This window comes from Cryptococcus depauperatus, chromosome 8 (assembly GCF_001720195.1).
Source record: "Cryptococcus depauperatus CBS 7841 chromosome 8, complete sequence".
In the NCBI taxonomy this organism is placed as follows: domain Eukaryota; kingdom Fungi; phylum Basidiomycota; class Tremellomycetes; order Tremellales; family Cryptococcaceae; genus Cryptococcus; species Cryptococcus depauperatus.
The window spans coordinates 189,473-215,863 of record NC_089475.1 but is presented as its reverse complement, the minus strand read 5'-3'; the positions used below and the strand labels follow the sequence as shown (position 1 = coordinate 215,863).

The window sequence follows — 26,391 nt, the reverse complement described above, 5'->3', positions numbered from 1 at the left end:
ATGGATGAGGATGGGATTGCAGACAAGGAGTCGAGTTCTCTAACGGACTTATTTGACGTAGTGATGTTTGGAAGAGCCCCGGTAATTACCGGCAATTACCGGTCCGGTGTTCCGCTAGACTGTTGAGCGTTTCAAAGATCTGGATAGTTATAAATTGCTTCAGACAAGGCATCGTGTTTATGTCGTGTATATAAAAATATCAGTCACGACTTTAGCCATGGCCGAATACCACTTTCTCAATAAGACCCAGCCTCCCCAAGTGACTTGTCTGAACCTCCCAGAGAACACATCATGCGTGTTGGTGAAAAAGAGAACGATCGAGGTCAGGTCTACGCCCATGCCAATCTTGCAGCCTGACGGCGTCTTGGTCAAGGTCATCGCAACAGATGAGTCGTATTTTTCATATTTCTGGAGATGCTGTGTTGAGTGTGCGATGGGATGAGGCTGACGATCCATGACTTTACGTATCTGTGGATCTGATCTTCACAACTATCTTGCAGGCGGTGTCGGAGGCCGTCCAGTCACTCAACCTATAGTCATGGGCCATGAGAGTTCTGGGAAGGTTATCGCGGTTGGAGATAGGGTCAAGACCCACAAAGTTGGCGATCGGGTTGCGAGTAGGTGCTTTTATGGATGGCGTCGACAGCGATGTTGATGAGCCGCAGTCGAACCCGGACTGCCTTGTCGAAGGTGTATCAACTGCAAGGAGGGAAAAGTCAACATCTGTCCCAGTGGGTCGTCTCTGCTACAGAGACTGTTTGACGGCTAAAGTGGTACGAGGTATGCGTTATTGTGGCGCTCCTGGATCTGTAGGCTCACTGTCAAGGTTCTTTGCCTTGCCAGCAGACATGGCACCTCACATACCCGATCATCTGTCTTGGGAAGAAGCAGGTTGTATCCAACCCCTTGCCGTGAATATTTAATCCTCCGGATAATCAGATGCTGACGGATTTCCAGGTTGGCGTCCAGATGGGTAAAAGAGTCGATCTTGGTCCCCACAAGACGGTCGCTGTCTTGTGAGTGAGGCTTGTCCTGCTCTTCACTAACCTGGATAGCGGCTGCGGCCCTATAGGTCTCATTGCGGGGGCTGTCGCTCATGCCTACTCGGCTCGCAAGATTATTGGCTTCGACAATAATCCTTCTAGGGTTGAATTTGCCAAGCATTACATGTCACCATTGACGGGCAAACCAATCTTTGATCATGTATTTCTAACCAAAGACCTACCCACAACGTCCCTCAAGAATCCCAGCAGCGGCCACAGCAAAAATAAGCTCATACCACTATCTGAGACTGGATCTACAGCGGCTATAGAAGACGGTGAGGTTGTAGACGAAGAACAAGTGACTCCGGGGGACAGAAAATGGGAATGGGCCAAGAAGGTAGCGGCTGAATTTATTGAAAAGGCTGGCCTAGTTTCAGAGGAAGGCGTGGACCGTGTAATCGAAGCCACCGGGGCTGAAGATTGCATGTTTATGGGTATCGCTATTGTCAAGCGGGGTGGTAATTGTAAACCAACATTCTTGAGGTTTATCTGTTGCTGATAGGACACAGATCTAGCTGTGGGTCTTGGCCATATCCAAACAAACCTCTTCCCAACCCTTGCCGTCACCAACAAGGAAATCAATGTGATGGGCATCACACGTTATACCGCTTCTTGTTTCCCTTCCGCACTCGATATGCTTTCGCGAGGTGTCGTGAACGTCAAGCCGCTGATTACCAAGTGTTTCCCTCTGACACATAGTACGAATGCATTTGAAGCAGTAGCGGCCGGTGGAGATATCAAAGTGGTCATCAAGAACCAGGAAGGGTTTGAAAACTAGAGAAGAAAGATTACCCAGCGAAAGAGATTATGTGAGTGAACTCACTGATAAGATGTTGTGCAGGATAGACAGTTAAGTTTTCAAATTAAAAGAAAAGGATGCTTGTTATGTCAGAATGAGGTGATTTATCGCCACAAAGATAATTCCGCGGATCTAGATTTAATGTTCAGTTTGTATTTTTCATTTCTCTTTTATACACTTATACATGCAAAAAAATATACATATATATATAAGGCTACCAATCCTTCACTTGCTATCCCAGATAAATGCAACAAAGGGAATTGACAAAGGATGTTGATTGATACTGAGGCCCCATAACTGACAAGTCAATTCAGAATCAACAGCTCATCCTCGATATGACCAAGTCATTGTATGCTCGGGTATAAGACGTCCAGAGAAGAAGACGCAAGAATATGCCCAAAAAACCGACCGAATTGGAAGCAGCCGCATTGGCAACGGGTTGGGGTCCGGCTCAGCAAGCTGCATTGTACCACATTAAAGCAGCACAGCAGGCAGAGAAAGATGAGAAGGAGGAAATAAGAAAGCAGCTAAAGAAGGAAGAAAAGGCTTTGGAAGAGATTAGACCTGAGGAAGTTAAAGGTGGAGAAATTGTCGATGGTTGGGTAGGTTACTGTTATCTAGACGAAAGCTGAAGACTATAGATCAAAGCCATCTGTCCACCTCTCTTCGACTTTTTAGATTTGGTTGCTCCACCTCATATAGGAATCTCAATTTTTCTTCTTCTTCATCTTGTCTACTGGTCAGTTCCATCATGTCTTGTAAGCATAGCGGCTTACATTTCAGCAAGGTACACAACTCCATGGTATTTACATTATTTTATAACATGGCCAGCCATCTACTTTATACCTTTGTATTGTTCCTATCGTTCCATCAAGTCTGGAAAAGATAGAGCATTATGGCAAGTCATTTAAGCCTTTCATTAAGTAAACTAACTTGGTCTCAAAGGCTTTCCTACTGGATGATCTTGGCAGTGTTGGAGTATCTTGAGCTATTGCTGTTCAGAGACCAAACCCGAACGCTGACATGGTGGCCAAAGGTCAGTCATGCTTTCCTCTTGTCTTATCCTTGTTGACAGCCAATATAGCTCAAAGCCCTTTTTTGTGTGACATTATACAGTATTGTTGAGAATAAAGAAGTCAAAGATTCTAAAGGGAAAGTCAAGGGAAGCATACCGGCCTACGTGAGTTGGCCGCTCTCTTTGTGGTTTTTAAAAGCACATCAATGGCTAAAACTAAAAGAGAAGGGCGCCGTTGAATTTATCAAAATGTTTCTACCTGAGCCTCCTAAAAAGGAGAAAAAAGAGAGCAAGGACGCCAAGGATGCAAGATCAAGCAGCAAAAAGAGTAACACGAGTCAAAGCGAAGGGAAGAGCAGTAGGTGATCTTCAACCGGTGTCTTTGTACTGGAGTGATTTCATGCGATAACCAAATGTGTTGGCTTTTCTTGGTGTGGAGTGATGAATTTTCAGCAGGTATTTATAATATTGAGGGGATGTCAAAGTGATATCTCATTACGTTGAATTGGGCACATCAATCGTTTCAATGCATGCATTTGCCAAAGCTCTACGACAACCGGCTGCTAAACCTGTAAATAAATCACAAAGAGCCGCCCCAGATGAGCCATATAACTCCCAAACCACCAATGCTGAGCCCAATCAGACCAAGACTAGTCTTGATTAGATGATCTCCTAACTGTTCGTGTAAATCGCCCAAGGATAGTGCATCTCTACAAGCCTTTTCCATATTCATCCCTAATGTTGACAATGAGAACTCTGATCTGGTTCTTTGTCGCGCAAACTCTGATATTTCTTTTCGCTTATCGGGTGTAAGACTGATCAAGGTGTTGAGAGCCTCTGCCCAGGCTTTAGGGGTGGAAGGTCGAAGTAGTCCACTACCCAGACCATCTGAAGATGAAGAAAAGTCCACGATGGTCTCGACAGGCCCTCCCGAATCACAGCCCAGCACCACTAGTCCTGCTGCTCCAGCTTCAATGGGAACAATTCCGAAATGTTCATTTTCGGGCGTGTAGACAAGGCAACGGGTAGAGGGAGCAGTAAGAAGATGTGTACGCTGGGCATTGGAAAAGTTTAAGAGAAAAATAATTTGAACTGTGGCAGGAGGCTGAAAAGTCTCCGAGATAGACGCAATGGTGTGGAAAGACAATTCCAGATCAGAACAAAGTTGCTGAAGAGATGAGAGAGTAGAAGTGTTGTCCCTTTCGTCTTGGTCATATCCACCTAAAGATGACTCTTAGCTTCAAAACTTTTGATATCGGAGCCCTTCAAATTTGGCATATAGAGGCTCCAAATACGTCAGACCTACCTCCAATCACAAAACGCAACTTGTTGAATTCTGAAGGGTTCATATAGCTACCATTACGAAGTTCTGCGAATGCGCGAATGGCAAGTGCTATGTTTTTCTTTGCTTCAAATCTGTTAAAGGATACGATAGTCGGTCTGTCCCTATGATATCGGTCAGCTCTCATCGTCTATGGATTGTCATAGAAAGGCCTACGATTGTATGACCTTTACACTGTGGTCTTTTCTGTCAAGCCTGGGTGTAGCTTGGTATGCGTCTACGTCAATACAAGGATAAACCACTCGTCTGGGCTTGGAAGCCAGACTTGAAAATGCTAACCCAAAAACACGAGAAGAGAATTGCGAGTTTGAGAGGATGACATCTGCTTGACCTTTCTTCCTTGTCAGCTCAGAAATTGCCAGACAAAAAATCAACTCACTTATTGTATACTCCTCTAATTTGTCTATCGGCCATCTATACACCCGTTGAACAAGGCTAGTCCCTTTCTTGCGTTTCACGTATCCAGTATCCTTCCGTATGTCAATTTCCCATTTACCACTCAACAGTTTATCTGGAAAGTGACAGTAAAACACTACCCTTGTCCCGCTTACCAACCTCAATAGAGGTATGCTGACTGCTTGCTGGTCCACTATAAACACATCAAACCTTTCCATAGGACTCAGAGGGTTTAGCAGCGAAGGTGGGCCTGGAAGAAGGAGAGAAGTGAGGAAAAGAATCGAAAGTAGGAGAGAGCGAAGGATAGAAAAGATGATTGTCATTGGCAACCGAGAGTGGAGATGGCGAGGAAGAGAAGAGCCAAGGACATGGACAGGCAAGGTACCTACTATCATGTCAGACTTTACCGTATATAGACAGAGGATTAGTTCACCCACCGTCTACAGTTTCTACAAAACATCTCTTGGGGTCATGCCTAGAAGTCAGTATGTGCACTTGATGACCTTGAGCTTTAAGTGCTACTGCAGCATCCACTACAAGTCTTTCTGCTCCTCCAATTCCCAAATCCGGATGTATAAAGGCTATGCGGAGACGTTTAGACATTTTGTAGATGGATTATCTAGGGTAAAGATAAGATAACATTGATAAAATTAAATATTGTCTATTCTTTTTAGGCTGGATTTTTTAATATCCCAAAATTAGGTGCCCAAAACTCACAAATTGGGTATAAAAAATAAATCAACTCAAAGAGCACATACATGACACATATACTAGTTAATGAGGTGAAGCGTCCAAATCAAGAGAGCTCGTTATTATCGTTAATTGTCCCTTAACCCTCTTCTTTGCACAGTAAAACAGATCAAATTGTTATTCACAAGCCACCACGCAATTCGTTATGAGACAATTTTCTGACATGAGCTCAATAAGTCCCACATATCAAACTGGGATATCTCCCAGCATCAGCTCGTCTAAAACACCCGGTCCGGCCGACAGCCTCTTTGCCCGCCCTTCTTCCTCACCTTGCTTGGCAAGCTTGTCTTTTCGCTTTCGACTTACTCCTGCACCTATTCCTTGGCCCCTAAAGTTTTCTTTTTCCTTATCGCGTAAAGTGGTTGTAAAGGGCAAAGCAGACATGCTACGAGCATGACGATTGCCTTCCACGCCAGCACTCTGGAAAAACACGGGCGCACCTCGACGAATGATTGTAGCTGGATTGGTCGCGGATGTGTTTGAGGCAGAGCTGCCAGGTCGTGAGATTTTGGAGGGGAATATGCTTCCAGTGGCTGAGCCGACAGTATCAAATGAACCGCTAGAGCCTCGAAGAGATGCAAAAGTAGAGTGGCCAGCGAGATACCTGTCTGCAATAGGCGTACTGAACAGTTTGGACCGTTCCTCAACCGTACCAGGAGCATAATGCACCTCTTCGATTGGATCAGTCGCTGAAGATGGTGCTATGGGTATGGAAAAAGTTGAGGTAATGTAAGGTGGCGCGGAAAAAGGCACAACAGTGTCTCGTTTGTTGTCCCGGGTTGGTGTAGCATGGGGGGTGGTGTCATCAGAAAATCTGGGCAAAGGGGAATTTGGAAAAACAGCAACATCTACTCTAGGAGGCTCTTGACCAATGATGTTCAGAAGCGTGTCTATGCTCTTTTGTTTATTGAGACCCATAGAGCTATCTCCAAGCAGCTTCGTAAAGCTCGGCCTAGTAGTTAACTTTGGAGGTTTCTTAGCTTTTGTCAAACTCAAGGGATCCTCAGAGCTTGCTTCCCAGGAGAAAGTACTACTCTGGGCACTAGGCGGCGCAACAAATGGAATATCCACTCCTCCCAAGATGATCAAATCATGACCGTTACCAAAGGTGGAAGGAGATAGAGGTTCCTTGAAGATGTCTTTGTGTCGGTCCATAAGTTCCGCGACGACGAATCCAGGTATGTTGAGTGAAGGACCGAGGGAAAGCATGAGGGCGTTAAGAGTCATTCGGTTAGTGAGAGAGTGTTTTGGGATGAGGTCGAGAAGTTTGACTAGAATTCATCAATAACTGCTTGGGATGAAGAATCAAACAACATACCAATTTCAGCCAACAAGAACCAGTGAGCCTGTGGCAGTTGTCGTAACAACATGTCAAACTCCTTCTCAAACTCTCTAATTGAAGACAGATCCTCGGTTTTTTCTCTTGCTTCCCTCTTTCTTGCCACGACATCTTCAAATTTGGGTCCAAGATTCCTTGTCAAGATGGGAGATGGCACTGTTTACTGTTAGCTCTGCACTCAACATAAACTACCCACATTCTCGGATATACGTTTTGAAGATTCCTGCCACAGAGTGGGGATCCAAATCTCCAGGATGACAGTCTCTTAAATCGATATCCGCTCCAGAGTCAAACTGTTTCTTAAGTGCAGCAAGATGACTGCTTCTTCCGCTTATTCTAAATATTCCTTCTTCCTTGGGTCCCCAGATATGCACTGTATCATGTCAATAAGGAATGATGTAAACGAGCGTCAGATACGCACAATAATCACACGACCTTATCACAACGGCTGGTAAGAACCTTCTTCTCTTCATCTCCCATTCCGTCTGACCCTCAACCTCAAAACCAGCATCGACAACTCTCCACTCTCTTGCGGCATCGATAATCTCTCTCCCAAACACTTTGCCACCACCTCCTTCTGCTGGTCGTTTGATCATATCTTCAGTAAAACATGGGTGGCCCTGGACATCGTTGTAGTCAGCGTGAAGGTTTATATTTGACTTATGACCTCCATTCAAGGGAGGAGCGCATGTAGCTTCTCGACGAGAAGATGGTTGTCCAAATGAGCTCATGTTGCTGACACTCATGCTCGACCCAGCACCCCTCGACCTAAGGCCTGCCCAACCTTTTTGCATTGCCGAACCAGCATGACCAAAAACCCTACTGGCAGAATGCGGTATACTCCTCGAACCTGTCACTTGGGGCTGAAGATTTTGGGTAGATTCGGAGCGAGAGAAACCAGATCCTTGGGCAGCAGATGTCCATGCGGCGATGCGTCCTCGGATGTTGACTCCAATATTATCGCGTGATGGAAGCGGTAATGGGCTGGAAGAATGTCCAAGAGTAGAGGCGACAGTGGCATATAACATTTTGCTAGGCTCTAGAGGAGTCATATCTGACGCTGGTTGCGACTGAGATTGAAAGTGTTGCAGATTAGCCATAGAAACGGATTCTGAAATCTTGCTTTTTCCTCTTCGAGAGGGTAGCGAAGGAGGAAGTTGATTCTTTGAAGAACCGAGAGAGCCTTCACTCAGTGCTGGACTCTTTGTTTTGGAACGAAGGGCCGCACCGGCTGCGCCATTTGCTCTTTTGAGCCACGAAGGTTTGGATTTAGGAGGAGGCTTGGAAGAGACAAGCACACTAGACATTGTTGAATATGTAATGTGGGTCTCGGGTTCAGGAGCTTGGGCAGGCCTAGTTACTTCTGCATAAGTGGCGCCTGGCGAAGGCGCGGATACAGAACGAAGAGAGTTGCGTTGGACTTTGAGAAATGCAGATAACTCCTTGTCGCTAGAAGGGTCATTAGCTTTGCCATTCATCAACCCATCTCAAACCTACAGATCTCCCAGTGTCTCCATACGCTCATCGCCTTCATCTGCACAACTTGAAGTTTGTTTTGCACTGCCGTGCTCGTCTTGCTCCTTTGTAGACAAGCCTATTGGTTCCAGCTCTGGCCTTTCTTTCGACGACTGCCTAGGAGCCGTACCGGAAGGCGTGGTACTTGTCACCATTGTACACAAGTCAGAAGCCATCGCCACCCCTTCTCGAGGCGCAAGAGCCGAAATCTGAGCTTTACTCGCATAATCATTCAGATTGACCGTGATGGTCTGCGGTAACATCTTTCCCGTACTCATCCTCTCCCTCACCGTCGTCGTGTCCACAGAACTGTCGACTTTCTCAACAACCCCGCTCGTGGGTCGGCTTTCCTTGTCCTTTCTCGACTTGCTTGAATGCGCACTGGAACGATTTGACCGCCGCTTAGTTTCGTTTGACGAAATCTCACTGAGTGGACGATTCAGCGACGGACGTTTGCGCAAAGAATCCCGACGCTGTTCTTTGCCAACGGATGTGTTATTATTATCAACTTGGTAAGGAGGACAAGAACAAGTCGAAAAGTTCACAGCCATTGCTAAAGAAGTCAATGAAAAAGGTATGAGATGGCTGTTGAAAGGCAGGGAGGAGTGAGTGTGAGGTTCTCTCCGGCAAAGGGATAAAAGGAGTCGCAAAAGGTAACCTGTTTGGGTAGCGAGGATAAACTATTGGATAAGACGATGGCTGTCAGTATAATCTCTCTTTAAGCCACCATAGACGGCCACGACTGTCCATTCCATCTTAACCCACCTTGGCTGGCTCTATAGTCTGATGGCCCTCTCAGTCTATCTGCTCCTTTCTCCTTTTCCCTCTCAACGTAAAAAGTCCTTTCAGGTGTTTGTATTATGAATATAATAGGTCAGTTGTAGGCAAAGAAAAAGAAAGAAGGAAAGAGAAAGAAAGAAAGAGGGAAAGAAAATAAAAAAACTGTTGGAATATAAGATATGCATGGCCATTCCAAGTTTCTCATCTGGTTAATCCGTTTTCCTGCACTGGAAAGCCCTGAGGGTACACGTAGTTTGAGACAAAATTTATTTTTTGCTTTTACGTGAATAACTCAAAATGCCTCTTTTTCTCTTCATCATTTCTCTAGTTTCCATGGTATTGGATATACGATGGTGTAGAGTGATTCATGCTTCTCTACGATAGCTCTTACATGTCATTACAACGCACAATGGTTCATCCTTACTCCTCTCAGTTACCTATCGGTTTTCTCGCCAAATTCTGATCTCTCTGTCTTGCAATGGATTCCTCTCAGCGCGCTAGGTTTGGTAGGTATGACGGGCGGTGGACGTTGTCTGCTCTCTGGCGACGAGCTTGCTGATCGCTCATGACATGTTTCAGTCCTGCCGGTTTCTCCAGCTTTCCTTCCGGATGCTGTGGTTGCGGGAGAAGAGGCCAACAGTGACGTTGCACGTTCAATTGGTTTTTGTCTTGGAGCAGGAGGCGGAGGTCTAGAGCTTTTGATTTTGGCCATGACTATGTCAGGCCTCACAGGTGATACTAATCCCTTGGGAGGTGAGCCGTTCAAGTCCAGTGATTTTCTGGGTGCAGGGAGTACTGAGGGCCGCACTTTGGGCCGAGGAACGTTTACACTGGTGGAGGAAGGCTGTTTCGCTGACGGCTGGGAGGATGCAACAGCACGGGGAGGTAGCGGAGGAGCTCGACGGGTGGTGGCCGCAGCTTTAGGAATCATGACAAAGTCACCTGTGCTACTCGGAATGATAGGTGACGAAGGGGCAAACGAAGCACGAGAGGCCGTAGGCAGTCTTGTCTCAACGGGCGCTGTGTGAGATATCGATTGAGATGGAGGAGTGAGCGATTTGTTTGCATGTTGCAAGGGCAACAGATTGATCGAGGATGAAGTAGGAGAGTAACCAGGACGAGGCGGCAATGGCGGTGTAGGTCTTCTCCTCGACGACAGGCTCGTTGAGGAATGGCTAGTTGCTAGAGCTCTCAACGAACTCGAAGCAGAGGTAGAAGGAGGCTGTAGACTAGATATGGAACGAATTCGTCCATTTGCAGTCGCCAGAGTGGGATTGCCCTTTTCTGTCACTGAAGAAGACGATCTAGGTCTAGGAGATAGCCTCGGACTACTATCTGCTCTAGGAGAGGGCAATATATTCACTTGTTACGTCATTAGTTGTTATCTGGTAGTATACCTTACAAGACTCGCCTTTCGCCATCTCTCGGATAGTATTCCTTACGCTTTCATCTCCGACCTCAATACCCAGCTTCTCACCAAGTTTCTTTTTCTCGTCCTTGCTGAGGATCTCATGTAATAGTTCTTTGGCAATCTCCTCTTTTCTTTCTTGGTCAACTTTCTTGATAGTTGCGTCGAATATTGCATATACAGGACGATGATCAGAAGTCATCAGCTCGGCACGAGCATATTCTTTCAGGCGTAAAGAAGAGCCCTTGAACAGAATTCGATCAGTCCAGGAGGGAATACGTTGTTTTTCACTAGTGTCATAGTTTTCCGTACCGTTATCACTATGTATACATTAACTGCAAGTCCTACAATAAGCAATGCACATACAACTTGTACGTTGGCCTAGTTAATGAGAGATTAGCATAAAAATTAAATAATCCATACTTGACATACTTGAATCGTATTGGCCCCTCATCGTAGCCCATGAAGATTTCACCCTCATCCACCGCATTCAACATCTAGTGCTGTGTTAGTAAATATCTCATTCATAGAATCATTTCTCACTTGATCAGCTCCTAGAAGAGCGTCAAGCTCATTACGTTCAATGAGTCCTCGGACCTCGGGATTAGACATCGCAATACGATAATTCTTAACCAATCGGTCAGTATTTGTCTAATCTTCATAGTTGAGACCTCACAAAATCCGCAGCCCAAATGATGATCCTTCAAACCATCAGCTTCGCACCTCCAACTTGAGAAAAAAACGTCACTCGTGATCATCAATGAGCTTCCCCCTCAGAAACTTCAACCCAGAGACGACAGTCCGCCAATCCGCGTTTCGATCACCCACATTCCCATGTCCCGCTGCCAAATGACAAGTGACAAGGCATACTGTGGAATCGTACAAGTTAAATCGGATAGCAATACCGCCCTTATTTCCACTGAGTCCTTGAAGACCTGTTTTTTTTGCTGCTGACTCTACATTACGAAGGTGTGGTGCAAGGGGTTTTTTAAGGATTACCATGAGCACTGTACCAACGAGTTGATCACTTCGAAAGAGGAGGTATTGATCAGGTCTGTGCATCTGGAAGGTCTCCATAATATGCTTTTCCCATTTTTGTCTGACAAGTTGGAACCAAGGTGAGTACCAGCGCAAATACCGATAGAAAGCTTACCGTTTGGCAGGATCGGTTTGTAGGATCTGACCTGGGGTGAGTTCTACAACCTCTTGGAATGCAACCATGTAGATATCCGGGCTGACATAGAGACAAGTCAGCTGATCGCAACCTTAATGTTTTAGGGTTGCTTACTCGTAGTTATCTACAAATGCCCTTGTGAGTTACCACAAAACCCACATATCACAGATACAACTCACTGAGCGGGAAGAGCCAGTCATCTAATGCCTCATGTGGTGCTTTTCCATTCAGATTCCACGTTCCAGCAAAAATCACCACCTTTCGATTGCTCGAAAACTCTTCCACTCTCTCTGCCAGTGCAGCCTGTACCTTTTCGCTAATCGGGTCAAATAATATGACGGGTCTCTGACCAGCCACCATGCCTAACAGCAAATCAATAGCAGCTTGTTTGCCTCTATCTTGAAAGTTATTGACATACGCCCTGCTCACACTTTTGGTGGCGTCACTTAGAAATCCAGCAAGTGTCTTTTTACCACTTCGGGTGGCACTGGTGTTAATAGCACCTGTGCCGGCATATATTTTAGAGAGTCGATCACCGTTATCTGCCCAGAGTTCGCGGTGAGCAGCCCAAAGGGTTGGAAAGGAGAGGAGAGGTGAAGAAATGGAACGGAGAAAACTTGTGAGGGAAAGGGCTGATAGTATATCTTGAACATAGTTTGTCCGATCCAAGCTGTTTTTTTAAGCCTATGCCGGGGACAAGTAAGAATGAACATACCAGTCGAGACAATTTGTTCGAAACACTCCACATTGTTCAACTACAACTTCTCCACTTTTTATATCCACTAGAGTCCAACCAAACTTCTCTCTGCTCCTCATTACTTTTACCAGCTCTTTATCTAGATCACGTCGCACCGCGTCGTGCCCTTCTATTCTGACAACCGAATGGAAATCATACGGCGTCAATTCCAATGCCCCTCGAGGTTGTACAACCATGTCTTCTTTTTCCGACTTTGGTATTTGTTCTAGATTTTCTTTCAGCGCAGCAAGATGGGAAGAATAGGCGAGCGAAAGCTTGGCTTCCGCATCTTTTTGACCAAGAAGATTTATCGCATGTATACAGTTGTAGTGTTCTAGTAATTCTAAAAAATGTTTGTCAAATGCTGGTTGAGTTGCTTGTGGCGGCTACCCTCTAGTTAGCTCCTACTAGGAGTGACGAGACGTACACGAGTGATTTCGACTCTTTGCTGTAACGTTTGTAATCCCTGGCTGGGCTGCTCCCAAAAAAGTGGAACACTTCCCCTAACTTGAACATAACTCATCACTTTGTCTTCCAGCGCCATAAGGACCTCTGTCTCGACAAAATTTGCTACTTGACCATCGTCATCTATCCCTCTTGTCCTAAATCGTGCGCCAGCCCTTTTCCAGCTGAGACGGGATATCAGACCCAATGAAGCCATTGGCGGCGTCCCATTCAAAGAGCCTCCATTAAAAATGGGCAAGCTTCCGCAGAACCCTTGGATGATAGGTATGAGTAGGGAAGCTCTGTCGAGTTTCGTTCGCACTTTCTCTTCCAGTCCTTTCCTAAACGCCAGAAACGGTTCCAACAAGCTCTTATTCCACACGAACCGGTCATCAAACTCCTCCAAGGGGTGAGTTACCAAGCCTGCTTCTCTGATCCAGTTTGAAGATGATGATAATCTTGAGGAAATATCCCATTTGCAGCCTTCAGCATGAAAGAATGACGACGATTCGAGGTACTTTTTCATGCCACTACATGGATGGCTGACACCTTCTCGCTGAGCGTTGGACAGCGTAGCCTGAGATCCGCCTGCATATGTCGCACCAACATTTTCATATTCATCTTCATAGTCTATCATTTGTGGCACATTGCAAAGTTCAGGACTATCCCAATAGGACGATGACAGGGAATAGAAATCTACCGATATGAGCTTGCATGGGCGAAGGCTCGAGGAGGGAACCAATGGTGGGAGCGGGATCGTATGGGTGAGCAAGAGTAAGAATATTTCTGGTATGGGTGACCTGTCTGCTTCGATGAGTTCCTCCTGCTCAAACGCCGCCTTGACCTACCGCTAGGGACACTGACGACGCCCAATACACCCTCAACCTCTCCAACTTTGACGAGATCGTAAACGTTGATCTCCTCCTGGGGAAGGAACTCTGCGACGACTACGCTTTTTGAAGCCTTGGTCTCTTGTGCCGACGGCTGACGAAATAACAAAACACCCGTTGAGGCAAATATAAAGAAAGCTCTTGGGGAAGGTCGCAAGTAAAGAGCTAAAGTCATTGTTATCATCCAATTCAAATACGTTAGTTTCAAAAGAAAATGAAAAGCAGACAAACAAATGTCGAAATGGCGGCGACCGCCGCCTTATCTCACGCTACCATTACTGTTCATAGCTTACAAGCGAAAGCGTACGTATCTTGCGCACGGGCCTCCGATATGCTCTCTATTCGTAGCGCGTAAAGGTGTCTGTGCGCACAAAAGCGGAATTTGCCACCGTTTGAACAATGCATGTGATTGAAAATTGGGTGGTAAATTCAATTGACGGATGTATTTTTGGGCACTTTGGTCGGATTTGGGAATGGAAAAATATGACTCGGTCCAGATACGCACGCATTAATTCTGCACTGCGACGCTTTTTTTTTCCCAAAACTTTTTTTCTCCCATTTATATATAATATATATATATTGATTGGGTTTGTCTTTTTACTTTTTTTTTAAAGGTTTCAACATTTCATGTTACCACTCGATTCTCCTGCGGCGTCCTCTCCCTTCTCCTCGCGATCCACAGTAGAGTCCTCTCCAGAGGTCATCGGCGGCGATTCCAGCAAGAATGGACATACGGGGTACGCCGCCATCCCTACTGGTGTTATGCAGGTGCTACTCGGCGTGCATGGAGGGTAGGTGGGAACGACGGGGAGAATGTCACTGACAGTTGTGTAGCTCGCAGCAATACACCGCTCAGCAAGACGTAAAGCCGTTTCATTCCATCCCAGCGCCAATGGTGAGGCCCTCCAAGGTGTCAGAGAGGATGGCAGCAGTAAAGACAACCGCCACTGCGACAAGCACGAGCCATGGCGGTTCAAGAGCAGAGCCGCCTAAGAGAATGTACGAGGTTGAAGGATTGCAAGTAGTTTCTCCGAGCATTGAAGAACTAGTGGACAGTAGTAATGGGTGAGCCTGTGAGAGGAGATTGTGTACTGACATGTTATAGACGCAACCGACTGTTGCTCCAAGGAGACCCGCTCTATTCTGACAAGTCACGGGTAGAAACTGCCATCCGGTTGATTATTGATTTTCTTTGGCTCGCTCCTTTCCATCCTCCCAAGCCGCCACCGTCGATACACCCCCTCATTCCTCGTGATGCCAATGACAATCTTCTTATGACGTTTGAGCGTATCTCTACTTTCCATGGCTTGAAGTTTCAAGCTGGGACTACGACCAAAAATTCCAGCAAAAAGCAACTACAAGCGATAGGGCATATTCCCAAAGACAAACTAGCGTATCTTGAGACAGCGGTGTACATGTCTGGTGAAAACGGAAAGAGGATTTACGTTTGCAAGAGATGTAGAAACAGAGAAGCAAGGAGAAGAGATGCCAAAAACAGAAATAGAAAAAGAGCTCAACCCACTTCAGACTCTGACGCTTCCTCTTCAGTTCTCAAACCACCGAGACAATCTCTTGTGACACCGTCCCCTGACTTTATCACTGCCGAGAACCCAGATAATTATGATCCTAAAAAAGTGGGACAAGTTGTTGAAGAACCACCATGGGATCCTGATTACAGTGATTGGCGACACGAGATTGTCTTATTCAACACGCCTAGTGAGATTCGTTTGGAAGATGGTAGTTGCAACTGGTTACCATTTAGAGTGGTTTGTTATGGGAAGTGTCATGGAGAAAAGATTGGCTTCAGGTGAGATGTTTCTTATATCTGTATCATTTTACTGACTCCATTGCAGAATAAAATTTACTTTACGGGCTCACGATGGAAGGATTATCGCGAGTTCAATAACAAAGCCTATTCGCATTACAGATGACCACAAGACAGACACAAAATCTAGATCCAAAACAGTCTCCAATATCACTTCTCTAAACGGTCCTGTTCAACCCCCTGTCCCCCGGCGAAAGGCTCGAGCAAGCGCTACCAGTGTCGTCTCCTCTAGTAGAGCTCACAGCCCAACGCCAAGCGAGAGTGAGAGTGTCCAAAGCTTCCAAAGCCTCAGTGAAGCGGGCGCTGTGCTACAAAAACAAACTCCAAATGTTCGTGCTGGCAAGCCTTATGAAAGGCCCACACCTCATGTCCAAACACCCTCAGGACCTAGCGCAGCTCCCAGTCCAGATGTAATCCAGCAACCTCTCCAAGTTCCTTCTCCCATGAGTTACGTGACCAACCAGATGGCTGGTCTACCATTCAGTGTTGTTCCTAACGAGTCTGCCTCAACCCACACTCAGTCTCAGCAGGTACAGACACATCAGTCTTCCATGCATTTGAACGACATCAATATGAGCCAATTGGTTAACACCGTTTCACCACAAGATCTTCGTGGACCACAGTTCAATGGGACAAATCCCAATGTCCCACATTCGAGCGGAGGAAGTGTTGCGAGCTCTACTGGTGGTAGTCCAAGATCTCAGATGTTAGGACTTGCGAGAGAAGAACTTGCGAACAACGGCGGTGTTTTTAGTCAAAGTTTCTTGACAAGTTTGAATCAACTCAATAATCAGGACATTTCTCACGGGACGATGCAAGGACAGGGGCCCATGCTGTACAACAGAGGTGAAACCGAAGATGGTATGGTCAACCTAATCTCCAATGGGTTTGATGACTTGTTAAACCGCTCAGCGTCTATTTCTTCACGAGCAAGCATCTCTTCGGTTGATAATGACCAAGGGTCCATGTTTTCTGGATGGGACGGACGATCATCGGCGATATTTAGCCAAAGTGGATTACCTCCTGACTCTACCGTAGTAGAGGAAAGTGACGAGATGGAAAAATACTTGGATTATACTGGAGAGTGTCAGCAGCAACTCTCTCAGGGGCAAGGGTTGGCAAGCCCATCAATAAGCACAGGTTTTCCGGGTTTACTTGATACCCTTCGTTTGAATCAAAACTCTCAAGCACAATCAGTCCAACCACAAGCTTCCATTTCCTCTTCCTCAGCTCGAACCCAACCTCAACCAAGCATCACTCACGTCATACCGGGAGAAGGACCCATGGCTGGTGGATCCACAATCGCCATCGCAGGACAACACTTCTCTCCTGGCATGGTTATTGTCTTTGGACAACGGCCTGCCGCCACAGAGTTTGTAAATGGCGGGTTCATGCAATGCAGGTTGCCACCAAGTGCTTTTGCTGGCGTGGTTGAAGTCACTATTCAAGGTTTTGGAAGCGGTGTCGTACCGGGGGCGGGGACAAAGATGCTGTTTACCTACACCGATATGGAAAAGGATGCGTACGTTTTTGTTTCGTAACGGGGTTCTGGGCTAATGTTTCGTGCAGGATGAAGCTTGCTTTAGCCATACAGAGTCACTATCAGGATTCGTCTACTGATGCGGCTTATCGTCTGACCAACCATATACCAAGGACTACGAATAATACGTCTCAATGGTCTGGTTCTAACCCTGGAGTCTCTCTGGGGAATAATAACAGTGTTGCTATCAATTCAGCGGCACTTGTCTTGGGGGACAGCACAGACGAGGACTCCAATTCTCAGCCATCTTCGTCTGATACTCAGTCTATAGATAGCGAAGCTTCTGATCTTCAATCGACCATCATTACATTCCTTGCGTCTCTCGACTCCCATGCTCCAGGATCACTCCGCGCAAGTGGCGCCATCAATTTAACCAACTCATCTCAGCAAACCTTTCTACACATTGCCTCAGCCATGGGCTTTTCTCGCCTTGTCCGTCGATTAATAGTCGGGGGAGCACAGATTGATGTTCAAGATGTCAACGGTTTTACACCACTAGCTTTTGCTGCCCTTTGCGGGAGACTTACCTGTGCACGTGTGCTAATCGAGGCAGGAGCTAGCTATGATCGAGCAACGGCTTATGGTGAGATGCCGCTAGACTTAGCCAAATTTGGTGAGCACGCTAAGGTGGAAAAGCTGTTGTTATCGGCTGTCTGGTCGACCAATTCTGAGTCAATCGGTTCAGTGCCCGCCTTTCCTACAGACGGACTTCTCACTACAGGATACACAGCCGAAATGAGGAGGGCATCACCTAAAAGTGTCATAGCGAGCCCAACGAGTTCGATTGATAATGATAACCCATCTTCTGGATCTGAGGCTGAACAAGATATTTCTAAATTGCGATTGTCATCTGCCTACAATCGGCGTCGGTCTCGTATCAAGGATAAGCGAACCATGTCCGTCAAATCGGAGCGGTTTTCCGCTTTGACTCCTGGGCCTTCAGCGCTTAGTTCAAATCTCAAGATCAGTGTTGAAGCAGATAGGCCTCCTCCTTATACTCCTCCAGCTGAGCATATTGATATTCATCAGGAGCATATGGGATGGATCAAAACCATCTCAAACCTTTCCCATCTTCCTCAACATCACTTCATTCCCAATGCTGTATGGGACCATTTACCTAGTCGATCATCTCTTTTCAGCTCCAACAAGAGTATAGTTAGTCCTTTGAAGAGACGCGAAAACCAGATTGAACGCGGACATTCTTGGGCGGGATTTACTTCGCCTTCATGGCATACACTATCAAAAATGACCAATCCGGAAGAGATGAAGCTCTTTACTCAAGCCATGGCCGCTGCCGCTCTCAACGCTGTCGTTCAAACTGGCATGGCAACGCCTGTCACTGCTTCTGGCTCTCACATGTTTGAACAGGAGTGGGAAAGAGGAAAGGAAAGTGAGAAAGAGTTTTCAGGTGGTGATAAACAGGATGAAGAGAAAAAGAGCAGAGGGAGAAGAAAAAGATCTGCGACTGCTTCAGGGAGTGGAAGTGGGGTGGCATTGATGACCAGAAAGAGAGAGAGCACGTCCCCAGGTGATAAGGTTGTCCAACACGTCAAGCGTAAGTATTTTTTCATTCCCCAATCGTTCTTTGTCGTCAGATCTGAAGGTTGACGATGGGTATGATTTAGGCGATCGAATGCTTTATCTGTTTTGGCTACCTATACTTTTGTTCGTAGGTTTTTGGCTGCTTGTCTCGGCTTTACCTATAGCCACTGGCTTTAGCCTCATCTATGCTAGGAAGATCACAAGGGCTATCAAGCAGAGGATGTAAAATATATTTGGGTATTCGGGTATTCGTTGTTTTCTTTTTTTGGTCACTGTCAACGTCGGTATGTTGTGAGCGTGACAAATGTGACACCCTCTTAGAGAATCATATATATTTTGGTGAATTTTATATATGTTTGTTGATTACTTTGCCAGGTATAAGACAAATCATGTTTAGTGCTTACATAGTATGATGCCGTTATCTGCATACTACTGTATGCAGATAACGGCTTAATTGCAAGGAGATGAATTAATGACTGCCAAATTCGAATGCAGCATTCATTCTGTTAAAATATTTCATGTGTCGAACGCGCCAGAATCTGTGCATAGGCGTGCATCTTGGAGCTTAAGACTGGACCAACCACTTACCCAAGGCTACGCGTTTACAACCCCACAGCACAATACATGCATGCTCAATTTGTGCGGCGCAAGTCTGGGCTAATCTGCTGGGTAAAATTCGAGGCAATCCGAGCATGATCGCACGCGGAAGTCTTTACCGTTGCAGCGGGGTAGACGATCACCTCGTTCCGGATGCGGGTGATGTCCGTTCCTCATCTTCTGCTACGGTCGGAGCAACATACAAGACAGGATCAATTGCAGCAGGGATAGGTGCGATTTCTGTGCCCAGTTCAGATTCAATGCGGTAGAGGTTATGTCTGTCTTCAAGCTATTCGGCTCATCAGTTTCTAGGTTATGACAGACAAATAAAGGACAGACAGTCAAGAGGGAAATAGCCAAGCCCAAGTGCCCGAATCGTCCAGATCGACCAATTCTATGGAGATAACTTTCTGCTGTCCTAGGGAAATCAAAGTTTATAACAACATTAACTGCTTGGATATCAATTCCTCTAGTTAATAGATCAGAGCAAACGAGATTTCTGGTCATCCCGTTTCGAAAATCGTGGAAGACTCGATTGCGATGGGCTTGTTGCATCTTAGCGTGAGAGTAGAAACAAGAGTAACCGAGCTCAGTGACTTTTTTAGCAAGTAACTCAACCCGATTGGTAGAATTACAAAAGATAATTGATTGGTTGATTTGAAGCTGAATATGCAAGTCAACCGCGGTTATGGCTATAAGGGCTAGACACACACTTTTGAAAATAGAGTATTAAGACAATGAACCTTTTGAGATTCTTCAACATAAGCATAATATTGTGTGACACCCTTAAGTGTAAGTTCGTCCATAAGGTTGATTTCATATGGTTGCACCATGTGTTTATCCTGTGACAGGTCAGCTTTATACCACAATGTTTTAACACTAACAGAAAATTCTTTGACAGTCCATGGAAAAGTGGCCGAAAAGAGCATCACCTGCCTTTCTTGAGGGCATAGTGCCAAAGTCTGTTCAATGACGGGCATAAAGTCTTCGCTCAACAGTTTGTCTGCTTCATCCATGACAAAGACTCCACATTTATTTAATCCAGCAATCCCTTTGCCCCCTAAATCCAATATCCTTCCTGGGGTTCCAACAAGAATATGCACAGGTTGTTGTAGACGCAAGATGTCATCGCGTAATGTAGTTCCGCCAGTAGTAATCATGACCTGGAGGTTGGGAATATGAGCACCAAAGGTTTTGCATACTTGAGATGTTTGGAGAGCAAGTTCACGTGTCGGTACAAGAATAAGAGCTTGAATATGAGATAGGGATGTGTTGATTCTGTTGAGAGTGGGGATGATGAACGAGGCTGTCTAAAAAGGATTTAGCACGAATCACTCCTATTCCGATGCATGTACCTTCCCAGTACCATTCTTGGCTCGTGCTACCGTCATCGAGTGAGCCTACTTGCCCACGGTCGACATGATACGTACCAAGGATATCTCTTCCAGTCAAAGCCACAGGAATAGCCTGCTCCTGAATTGGGCTTGGTTTCTCAAATCCTGAAGTGTATATGCCCATCAGAAGCTCGCGGCGAAGACCAAAGTCTTCAAACTTTGATCCCTGTGTCGCGGTAACATCCTGCGTAGGGTGAGCGGTGGATGTCGACAGTTATTTAATGACCAACCTCTGTTTGAGGCCGCAAATCTTTTGGTGGCGCGATGAGGCCTTTCTTCCAGTCTTCAGAGCTATAACATAATAAGAATCTTATAAGGCGTCAACGATCCAAACTCACGCCGACGATGAAGCCATATTACAGTAACAAGGGCCACAAAGCGACTCTCTATGCGCAATTCTCAGTATACACGTAGATGAATAGCTTTCACGTGATTTTTCGTGGCTAGGTTTGCTGCAGTGCTCAAAAGATGAATGTAAAATGTAAAGAAAAGCATCTTTGAAAAGATGGAACCAGCAGAGAAAGAGGAGAGTCTGGTGGAGGAAGTAACACCGAATTTCCATTGGTGTGGCACTATTGACTTTACGCGTCGCGTCGAAATCTCGCCTAGACACGTGGACTACAGTTGCGGCGGCCCGCGCCGAGTTCAATGACAAAAGTGTGTACTCATCACTTGTTGATATACAATTGTTCATCAACTTGATATTCATTTTCCCCTTCATGGCTTTGATATAACCATACGCCATGGATCGACTTGTATCCTATTCCCGTCGCCCAACATACATTCCAACGTCCTATCGCTATGAGCCACCACCGACAACCAACAACCTCAGGCGTATGTGGCTGCCAGACCAAACTGCTGGTTTCTTGCCATGCTGGATACGGTCTCAGCAAGGCGATGATATGGACTCGGATGCTACTGCAGAAGTGCAGATATCAACGACAGGCGAGATCAAGACAGTACCATTATGGACTTTGAGTCCTATGAACCCACCGCAATTTGATGGTGTAGAGGATATCGCAGATCTGACCCACTTAAATGAAGCAAGCGTGATAAATAACTTGCGGACAAGGTATACTGCCGGCGGTATATATGTAGGCCTGTTTGCGATTATGTATATCACGCTGACTTGACAAGACATATTCGGGCCTATTCTTAATATCACTCAATCCTTACAGACCTCTACCAATATATACCCCTAAAATCGTAGCTCAATACCGTGGCAAAAGAAGAGAAGAAAATCCTCCGCATATCTTTGCTGTGGCAGAGCGTGCTTGGCAACAAATTGGAGAAGAACGAGAATCACAGAGTATTCTCATTACGTATGTCCTTTCTCCTCATCACAAGTAATATACCAACTCAGATTGTAGTGGTGAATCCGGCGCTGGTAAAACAGAAAACACAAAGAAGGTTATTCAATACCTTGCTTCCATTGCGTCTTCAGCTCTTCCTTCGTCTTCTTCCTCTAATTCCTTTTCTCAGGCTCCAGAAACAGGACTTCCTCGCTCGTCAAGCTTTAAAGGCAAAGATGCCATTGATCTATCTTCTTCTGATTCGTCATTAGGTTTATTGGAACGCCAGATTCTTCAGGCGAATCCAATACTTGAATCATTCGGCAATGCCCAAACAATGCGTAACAACAACTCGAGTCGTTTTGGCAAGTTTATAAGAATATTCTTCTCGTCAACTGGAGCAATTGCTGGGGCCAATATTGACTGGTATTTACTTGAAAAATCTCGAGTTACAGCAAGAGCAGGAGGGGAGAGAAGTTTTCATGTGTTTTATCAGTTGCTCAGTGGTGTTGCGAAAGACACCAAACTGGCGAATGAGTTATTATTACAGGATGGACCGGAAAAATATGACTTTTTAAAGAAGACGAGGCTGCAAATTGATGGCGTAGATGACTTGTCAGAATGGCGGCTACTCAAGGTATGCTCTTTAATTGCAGTTCATTCACTACTAACTCGAGCAGGACGCACTGAACGTCATGGGCTTTAGTGGACCAGAACAATTTCAACTTTTCCGCATTCCAGCCGTCATACTCCATATTGGCAATCTCGTATTAACTGGATCCTCTTCCGATCAAGCTTTTCTCCCTCCTGCAATGCAACCCGTTGTCGAAATGGTTTGTCATCTGTTGGGTGTTTCTGTTAAAGAATTCACAAAGTCTGTGCTATCACCGAAAGTCCGGGCAGGCAGAGAATGGGTCACTCATCAGAGAACAAAGAAGCAAGCCGAAGACGAGTTAGGAGCGTTGTGCAAGTTCATGTATGAGAAAACATTTGGATGGATGGTAGATAGAATCAATCAAGCACTTGACAGACCGGACCAAAAGGCGATGAGTATTGGGGTCTTAGATATCGCTGGTTTTGAAATCTTCGAGGAAAACAGTTACGAGCAGCTGCTGATCAATTTTACCAATGAGAAATTGCAACAAGTGAGTTTCAGTTGTGGAAGAAAATAGCAGGGTTAATGAGTATAGTTTTTTAATTTTCACATGTTTACACTCGAGCAAGAAGAGTACGCGCGAGAGGGCATTCAATGGGACTATGTTAACTTTGGTCTCGATCTTCAACCGACCATTGATCTCATTGAATCCACGAATCCAGTTGGTATCCTTTCGTTGCTTGACGAAGAATGTATTATGCCCAAAGCAACCGATATCACGTTCACTGAAAAAGTTCAGAGCGGTTGGGAAATTCCAAAAGGTGCTTCTGCGAAAGGCAGGCATCCTGGATGTGTCAAATTCAAGGGAACGAGATTTGGGGCCGGTTTTGTGGTAAAGCACTATGCGGGTGATGTAGAGTATCGTACCGCTGGGTGGTTGGAAAAGAATAAAGACCCCATCAACGATGCTGTCGCTCGCCTTCTGGCAACTTCTGAGATTCCCTCGATAGCTGCTTTGTTTGCAGAATACGCCGAAGATACTTCGGCTTCGGCTGGATTAGTTAAGAAAGTCAAGCGTGGTGCGTTTAGAACAGTTGGACAAAGACACAAGGAACAACTCGGTCAGCTTATGCACCAACTCAACACTACCCAACCTCATTTCGTCAGATGTATCGTTCCCAATGGGCAAAAGCAGCCTGGCAAAGTGGATATCAACCTTGTCCTTGATCAATTACGGTGTAACGGTGTGTTGGAGGGTATTCGTATCGCAAGACTAGGCTACCCCAATAGACATTCTTTTGCAGAATTCAGACAACGATACGAAGTACTTACACCCGGTGTCATCCCTTCAGGATACATGGATGGTCGAAAAGCTGCCGAGAGGATTGCAGAAGCTCTTGAACTCCATAAAGACTTTTATAAAATTGGAGCAACCAAGATTTTCTTCAAGGCTGGAGTACTTGCTGAACTGGAGGAGCGCCGAGATAACCTCTTGCATGACATCTTCCAACGTTTGCAATCGGCTGCACGAATGCACATTTGTCGAAGACGAATATTAAAATTAATCAATAGGGCTCAGGCTATTCGTACCATTCAAAGGAATGCGAGGACATACCTGGAGCTGCGTGATTGGCCATGGTGGGGATTGTATGTCAAAGTCAGGCCGTTACTTGCTGCTACTAAAGTAGATGATGAGCTCGCAAAGAAAAGAGCCGAACTTGCCATGGCGAAGGAACGGGCTGAACGGGATGAAGCTGAGCGAAAGAGACTGGAGGATTTGAAAACCGGACTGATTCGAGAGAAAGAAAAAGTCAAAAGGGATCTTGAGACGGAAAGAGGACTAGGTTTGGAGAAGGATCGAATTTTAGCACGATCTAAAGCACGTGAAGCAGAAATGCAAGAAAAAATAAAGGAGCTTGAAAGTGATCTTACAATGCTCGACAAGGAGCGCGAAAAAGCCATGATGAATACGGACAAAGTGAAAGAAAAACTGGCGCTGGTCCAATCTAATTTTGAAACTCTGGTTGAACAAGCTGCCATGCTTGAAAAACAAGGCTCGGATTGGCGAAAGAGGGAGACTGAGCTGCTTAGAGAATCAAAGGAGAAATCAAGCACGTATATCAGAATTGAAAGAGAAAAGCAGGATTTGGAAAGAGCGGTCGATGAGCTCAAGAGAGCGCTTATGGCTAAGGAAGAGGCAATGAGGAGATACAAGGAGAGGACAGAAGCTAGCAATACTGAGATGGAAAAGAGGTTGACCCTTGAAAAAAGTCGAACGTGAGTGTTTAGTGATTGGTCAGAGAATATGCTAACACAGGCGATAGTCGGTCAGAGAACGAACATGTGGCTGCCGTTACAGACGATCTACGCCAAGCCAAATGCCAGTTGGAAGAGCTCCAGCGAATAACCAAAGCTCATGAATCAACTATTTCTAATCATCTACGTAGGATTGATGCCCTGGAATCTGAAAAAACATCCTCTACGAAAGCTCAAGAAGCAGCTGATCATGCTAAGACAGAACTCAATGTTAAAATTGAATATCTCAAGACAGAAATTTTAGCCAAAGAGAAGGAGAAGCAGGGCGAGATTGTGGTCCGACAGAAAATGGAAAGGGAATTCGATGATCTGAGAAAGATCATGGCTGCTAAAGTGTCTGAAGATGAACAGCGCAGGGAAGCTGACAGATCCAGAGAGGAAGAAATGGCTCGTCTTCGAGACCAAGTCGGAAAGCTGCAGCAATCTCTAGATGATCAGCAGAAAGCTGCTCTTCAATTAGCCAACAAGCTTCGAATTGATGTTGAAGGTCTGAAACAAAGCCACCATTCTGCACAAAAAGAGCTAAAGATCAAATTGGGGCAGCTGAAGGATAAAGAAAACGAAATTGAACAAGCTAGCGCCCAAGTTGTGGCTGTTGAAAGGGAGAAAAGAATAGTAGAAGGAGAATTGAGGAAGGTTAAAGAGCAGCTTCAGAAGACGGAAAGAACATTACAAAGTACCACTCAATCGCGCAACGTAAGTTCAAACTCAGCTGGATAATGACGGCAGACCTGACCAAATTATAGGATCTTGAAAAGAAGTTGCAGTCTCTACAAGACGAGTATAACGACCTGGAAGATGCTGTGCTTGAAATTGAAGCCGATAAAACCAAGTGGGCTAAGCAAGTCGACAGCCTAACTCGACAGCTTCAAGAAGAGTCCACAAAGCGCCAGCATTTTGAACAGGAAGTATACAACAATCAAGTCGAGCTGGCAGAGTATCGAAATATTGCCTTACAGGCTGAGCGAGATCTTGCTAAAGCCGCTTCTGATATCAAAGCTCGCGATAAAGAGATTGAGTATCTTCGAAGCAGGGAGAATAAGACAGTTGTGGAACATTATCACGTCATGGAGGCTGCCAAAAAATTCACTGACCAGCAATTAGTCGAACAAGTTAACGAAAATACTAGACTGAATAAACTTCTCAAATCTTTGGAAACACACCGCAATAGGCTAAATGCCGATTTAGAGGATCTTGCTAGACAATACGATCAACTGAAAGCCAACAAGATACCGCGAGCCTAAGGCTTATGTAGGTACTTGGCGCTGGAGCAGTGGCTGCCTCGCTTGTCTGGCCAAACAAGGCCGACGAAAGTTGACGCAAACTCACATACCACCTTGACAGAGGTCGTTGCGTGATTATTTTTAGGTTTTACTCACGTGATGATATCCATGCGAAAATGACATTGTGATATTGTGGATCATGCTCATCCATTTTCATTTGTGATTCTCGTTGTGTTTTCTAATGATTTCCTCAAGACACCAGAGAGCATTCAAACACCAAGATGACAATGCAGCTCTAAATAGCATCGCCTGGACAGATGAACGAGCCAGAATTCTGATGGAACGCAGCCGATATGCCACAGTGCATCATCATTAGTGACTTTTACCGCTGCTATGATCATTTCGGCCAAGTGTTGACCAGCATGGCCCAACGGGC

General features: G+C 45.6%; 8 protein-coding genes across 8 annotated transcripts; 4 read left to right on the top strand and 4 right to left on the bottom strand.

The window, feature by feature from the left end:
- Positions 1-454: 454 nt before the first annotated feature.
- L203_105983 (uncharacterized protein) lies at positions 455-1,821 on the top strand (the record flags this gene model as incomplete). The annotated part of the gene is made up of 6 exons (XM_066215344.1): positions 455-617; positions 666-731; positions 781-911; positions 958-1,016; positions 1,146-1,507; positions 1,553-1,821. 6 exons carry the CDS (start codon positions 455-457, stop codon positions 1,819-1,821), a joined length of 1,050 nt encoding a protein of 349 aa, XP_066071441.1.
- Positions 1,822-2,234: 413 nt separating this feature from the next.
- Positions 2,235-3,223, top strand: L203_105982 (uncharacterized protein; the record flags this gene model as incomplete). Its single annotated transcript, XM_066215343.1, has 6 exons — positions 2,235-2,439; positions 2,491-2,581; positions 2,630-2,740; positions 2,788-2,878; positions 2,927-3,022; positions 3,086-3,223. The coding sequence occupies 6 exons, from the start codon at positions 2,235-2,237 to the stop codon at positions 3,221-3,223; spliced, it is 732 nt and encodes a 243-aa protein (XP_066071440.1).
- Positions 3,224-3,437: 214 nt separating this feature from the next.
- On the bottom strand, positions 3,438-5,198 carry L203_105981 (uncharacterized protein; the record flags this gene model as incomplete). The annotated part of the gene is made up of 5 exons (XM_066215342.1): positions 3,438-4,078; positions 4,164-4,303; positions 4,356-4,530; positions 4,579-4,980; positions 5,033-5,198. 5 exons carry the CDS (start codon positions 5,196-5,198, stop codon positions 3,438-3,440), a joined length of 1,524 nt encoding a protein of 507 aa, XP_066071439.1.
- Positions 5,199-5,531: 333 nt separating this feature from the next.
- L203_105980 (uncharacterized protein) lies at positions 5,532-8,750 on the bottom strand (the record flags this gene model as incomplete). The annotated part of the gene is made up of 5 exons (XM_066215341.1): positions 5,532-6,616; positions 6,664-6,795; positions 6,881-7,057; positions 7,106-8,133; positions 8,182-8,750. The coding sequence occupies 5 exons, from the start codon at positions 8,748-8,750 to the stop codon at positions 5,532-5,534; spliced, it is 2,991 nt and encodes a 996-aa protein (XP_066071438.1).
- A 662-nt stretch (positions 8,751-9,412) lies between these two features.
- L203_105979 (uncharacterized protein) lies at positions 9,413-13,806 on the bottom strand (the record flags this gene model as incomplete). Its single annotated transcript, XM_066215340.1, has 13 exons — positions 9,413-10,341; positions 10,391-10,707; positions 10,754-10,768; positions 10,820-10,884; positions 10,931-11,014; positions 11,064-11,088; positions 11,136-11,486; positions 11,541-11,621; positions 11,676-11,685; positions 11,741-12,231; positions 12,277-12,640; positions 12,706-13,545; positions 13,590-13,806. 13 exons carry the CDS (start codon positions 13,804-13,806, stop codon positions 9,413-9,415), a joined length of 3,789 nt encoding a protein of 1,262 aa, XP_066071437.1.
- Positions 13,807-14,258: 452 nt separating this feature from the next.
- L203_105978 (uncharacterized protein) lies at positions 14,259-18,764 on the top strand (the record flags this gene model as incomplete). Its single annotated transcript, XM_066215339.1, has 6 exons — positions 14,259-14,422; positions 14,466-14,630; positions 14,737-15,438; positions 15,485-16,978; positions 17,026-18,551; positions 18,622-18,764. The coding sequence occupies 6 exons, from the start codon at positions 14,259-14,261 to the stop codon at positions 18,762-18,764; spliced, it is 4,194 nt and encodes a 1,397-aa protein (XP_066071436.1).
- Positions 18,765-19,274: 510 nt separating this feature from the next.
- L203_105977 (ATP-dependent RNA helicase VAD1) lies at positions 19,275-20,884 on the bottom strand (the record flags this gene model as incomplete). The annotated part of the gene is made up of 8 exons (XM_066215338.1): positions 19,275-19,424; positions 19,475-19,798; positions 19,849-19,977; positions 20,020-20,445; positions 20,491-20,516; positions 20,566-20,713; positions 20,760-20,820; positions 20,868-20,884. 8 exons carry the CDS (start codon positions 20,882-20,884, stop codon positions 19,275-19,277), a joined length of 1,281 nt encoding a protein of 426 aa, XP_066071435.1.
- Positions 20,885-21,272: 388 nt separating this feature from the next.
- Positions 21,273-25,976, top strand: L203_105976 (uncharacterized protein; the record flags this gene model as incomplete). Its single annotated transcript, XM_066215337.1, has 7 exons — positions 21,273-21,623; positions 21,667-21,851; positions 21,900-22,458; positions 22,502-22,966; positions 23,012-24,693; positions 24,741-25,428; positions 25,479-25,976. 7 exons carry the CDS (start codon positions 21,273-21,275, stop codon positions 25,974-25,976), a joined length of 4,428 nt encoding a protein of 1,475 aa, XP_066071434.1.
- Between the last annotated feature and the right edge of the window lie 415 nt (positions 25,977-26,391).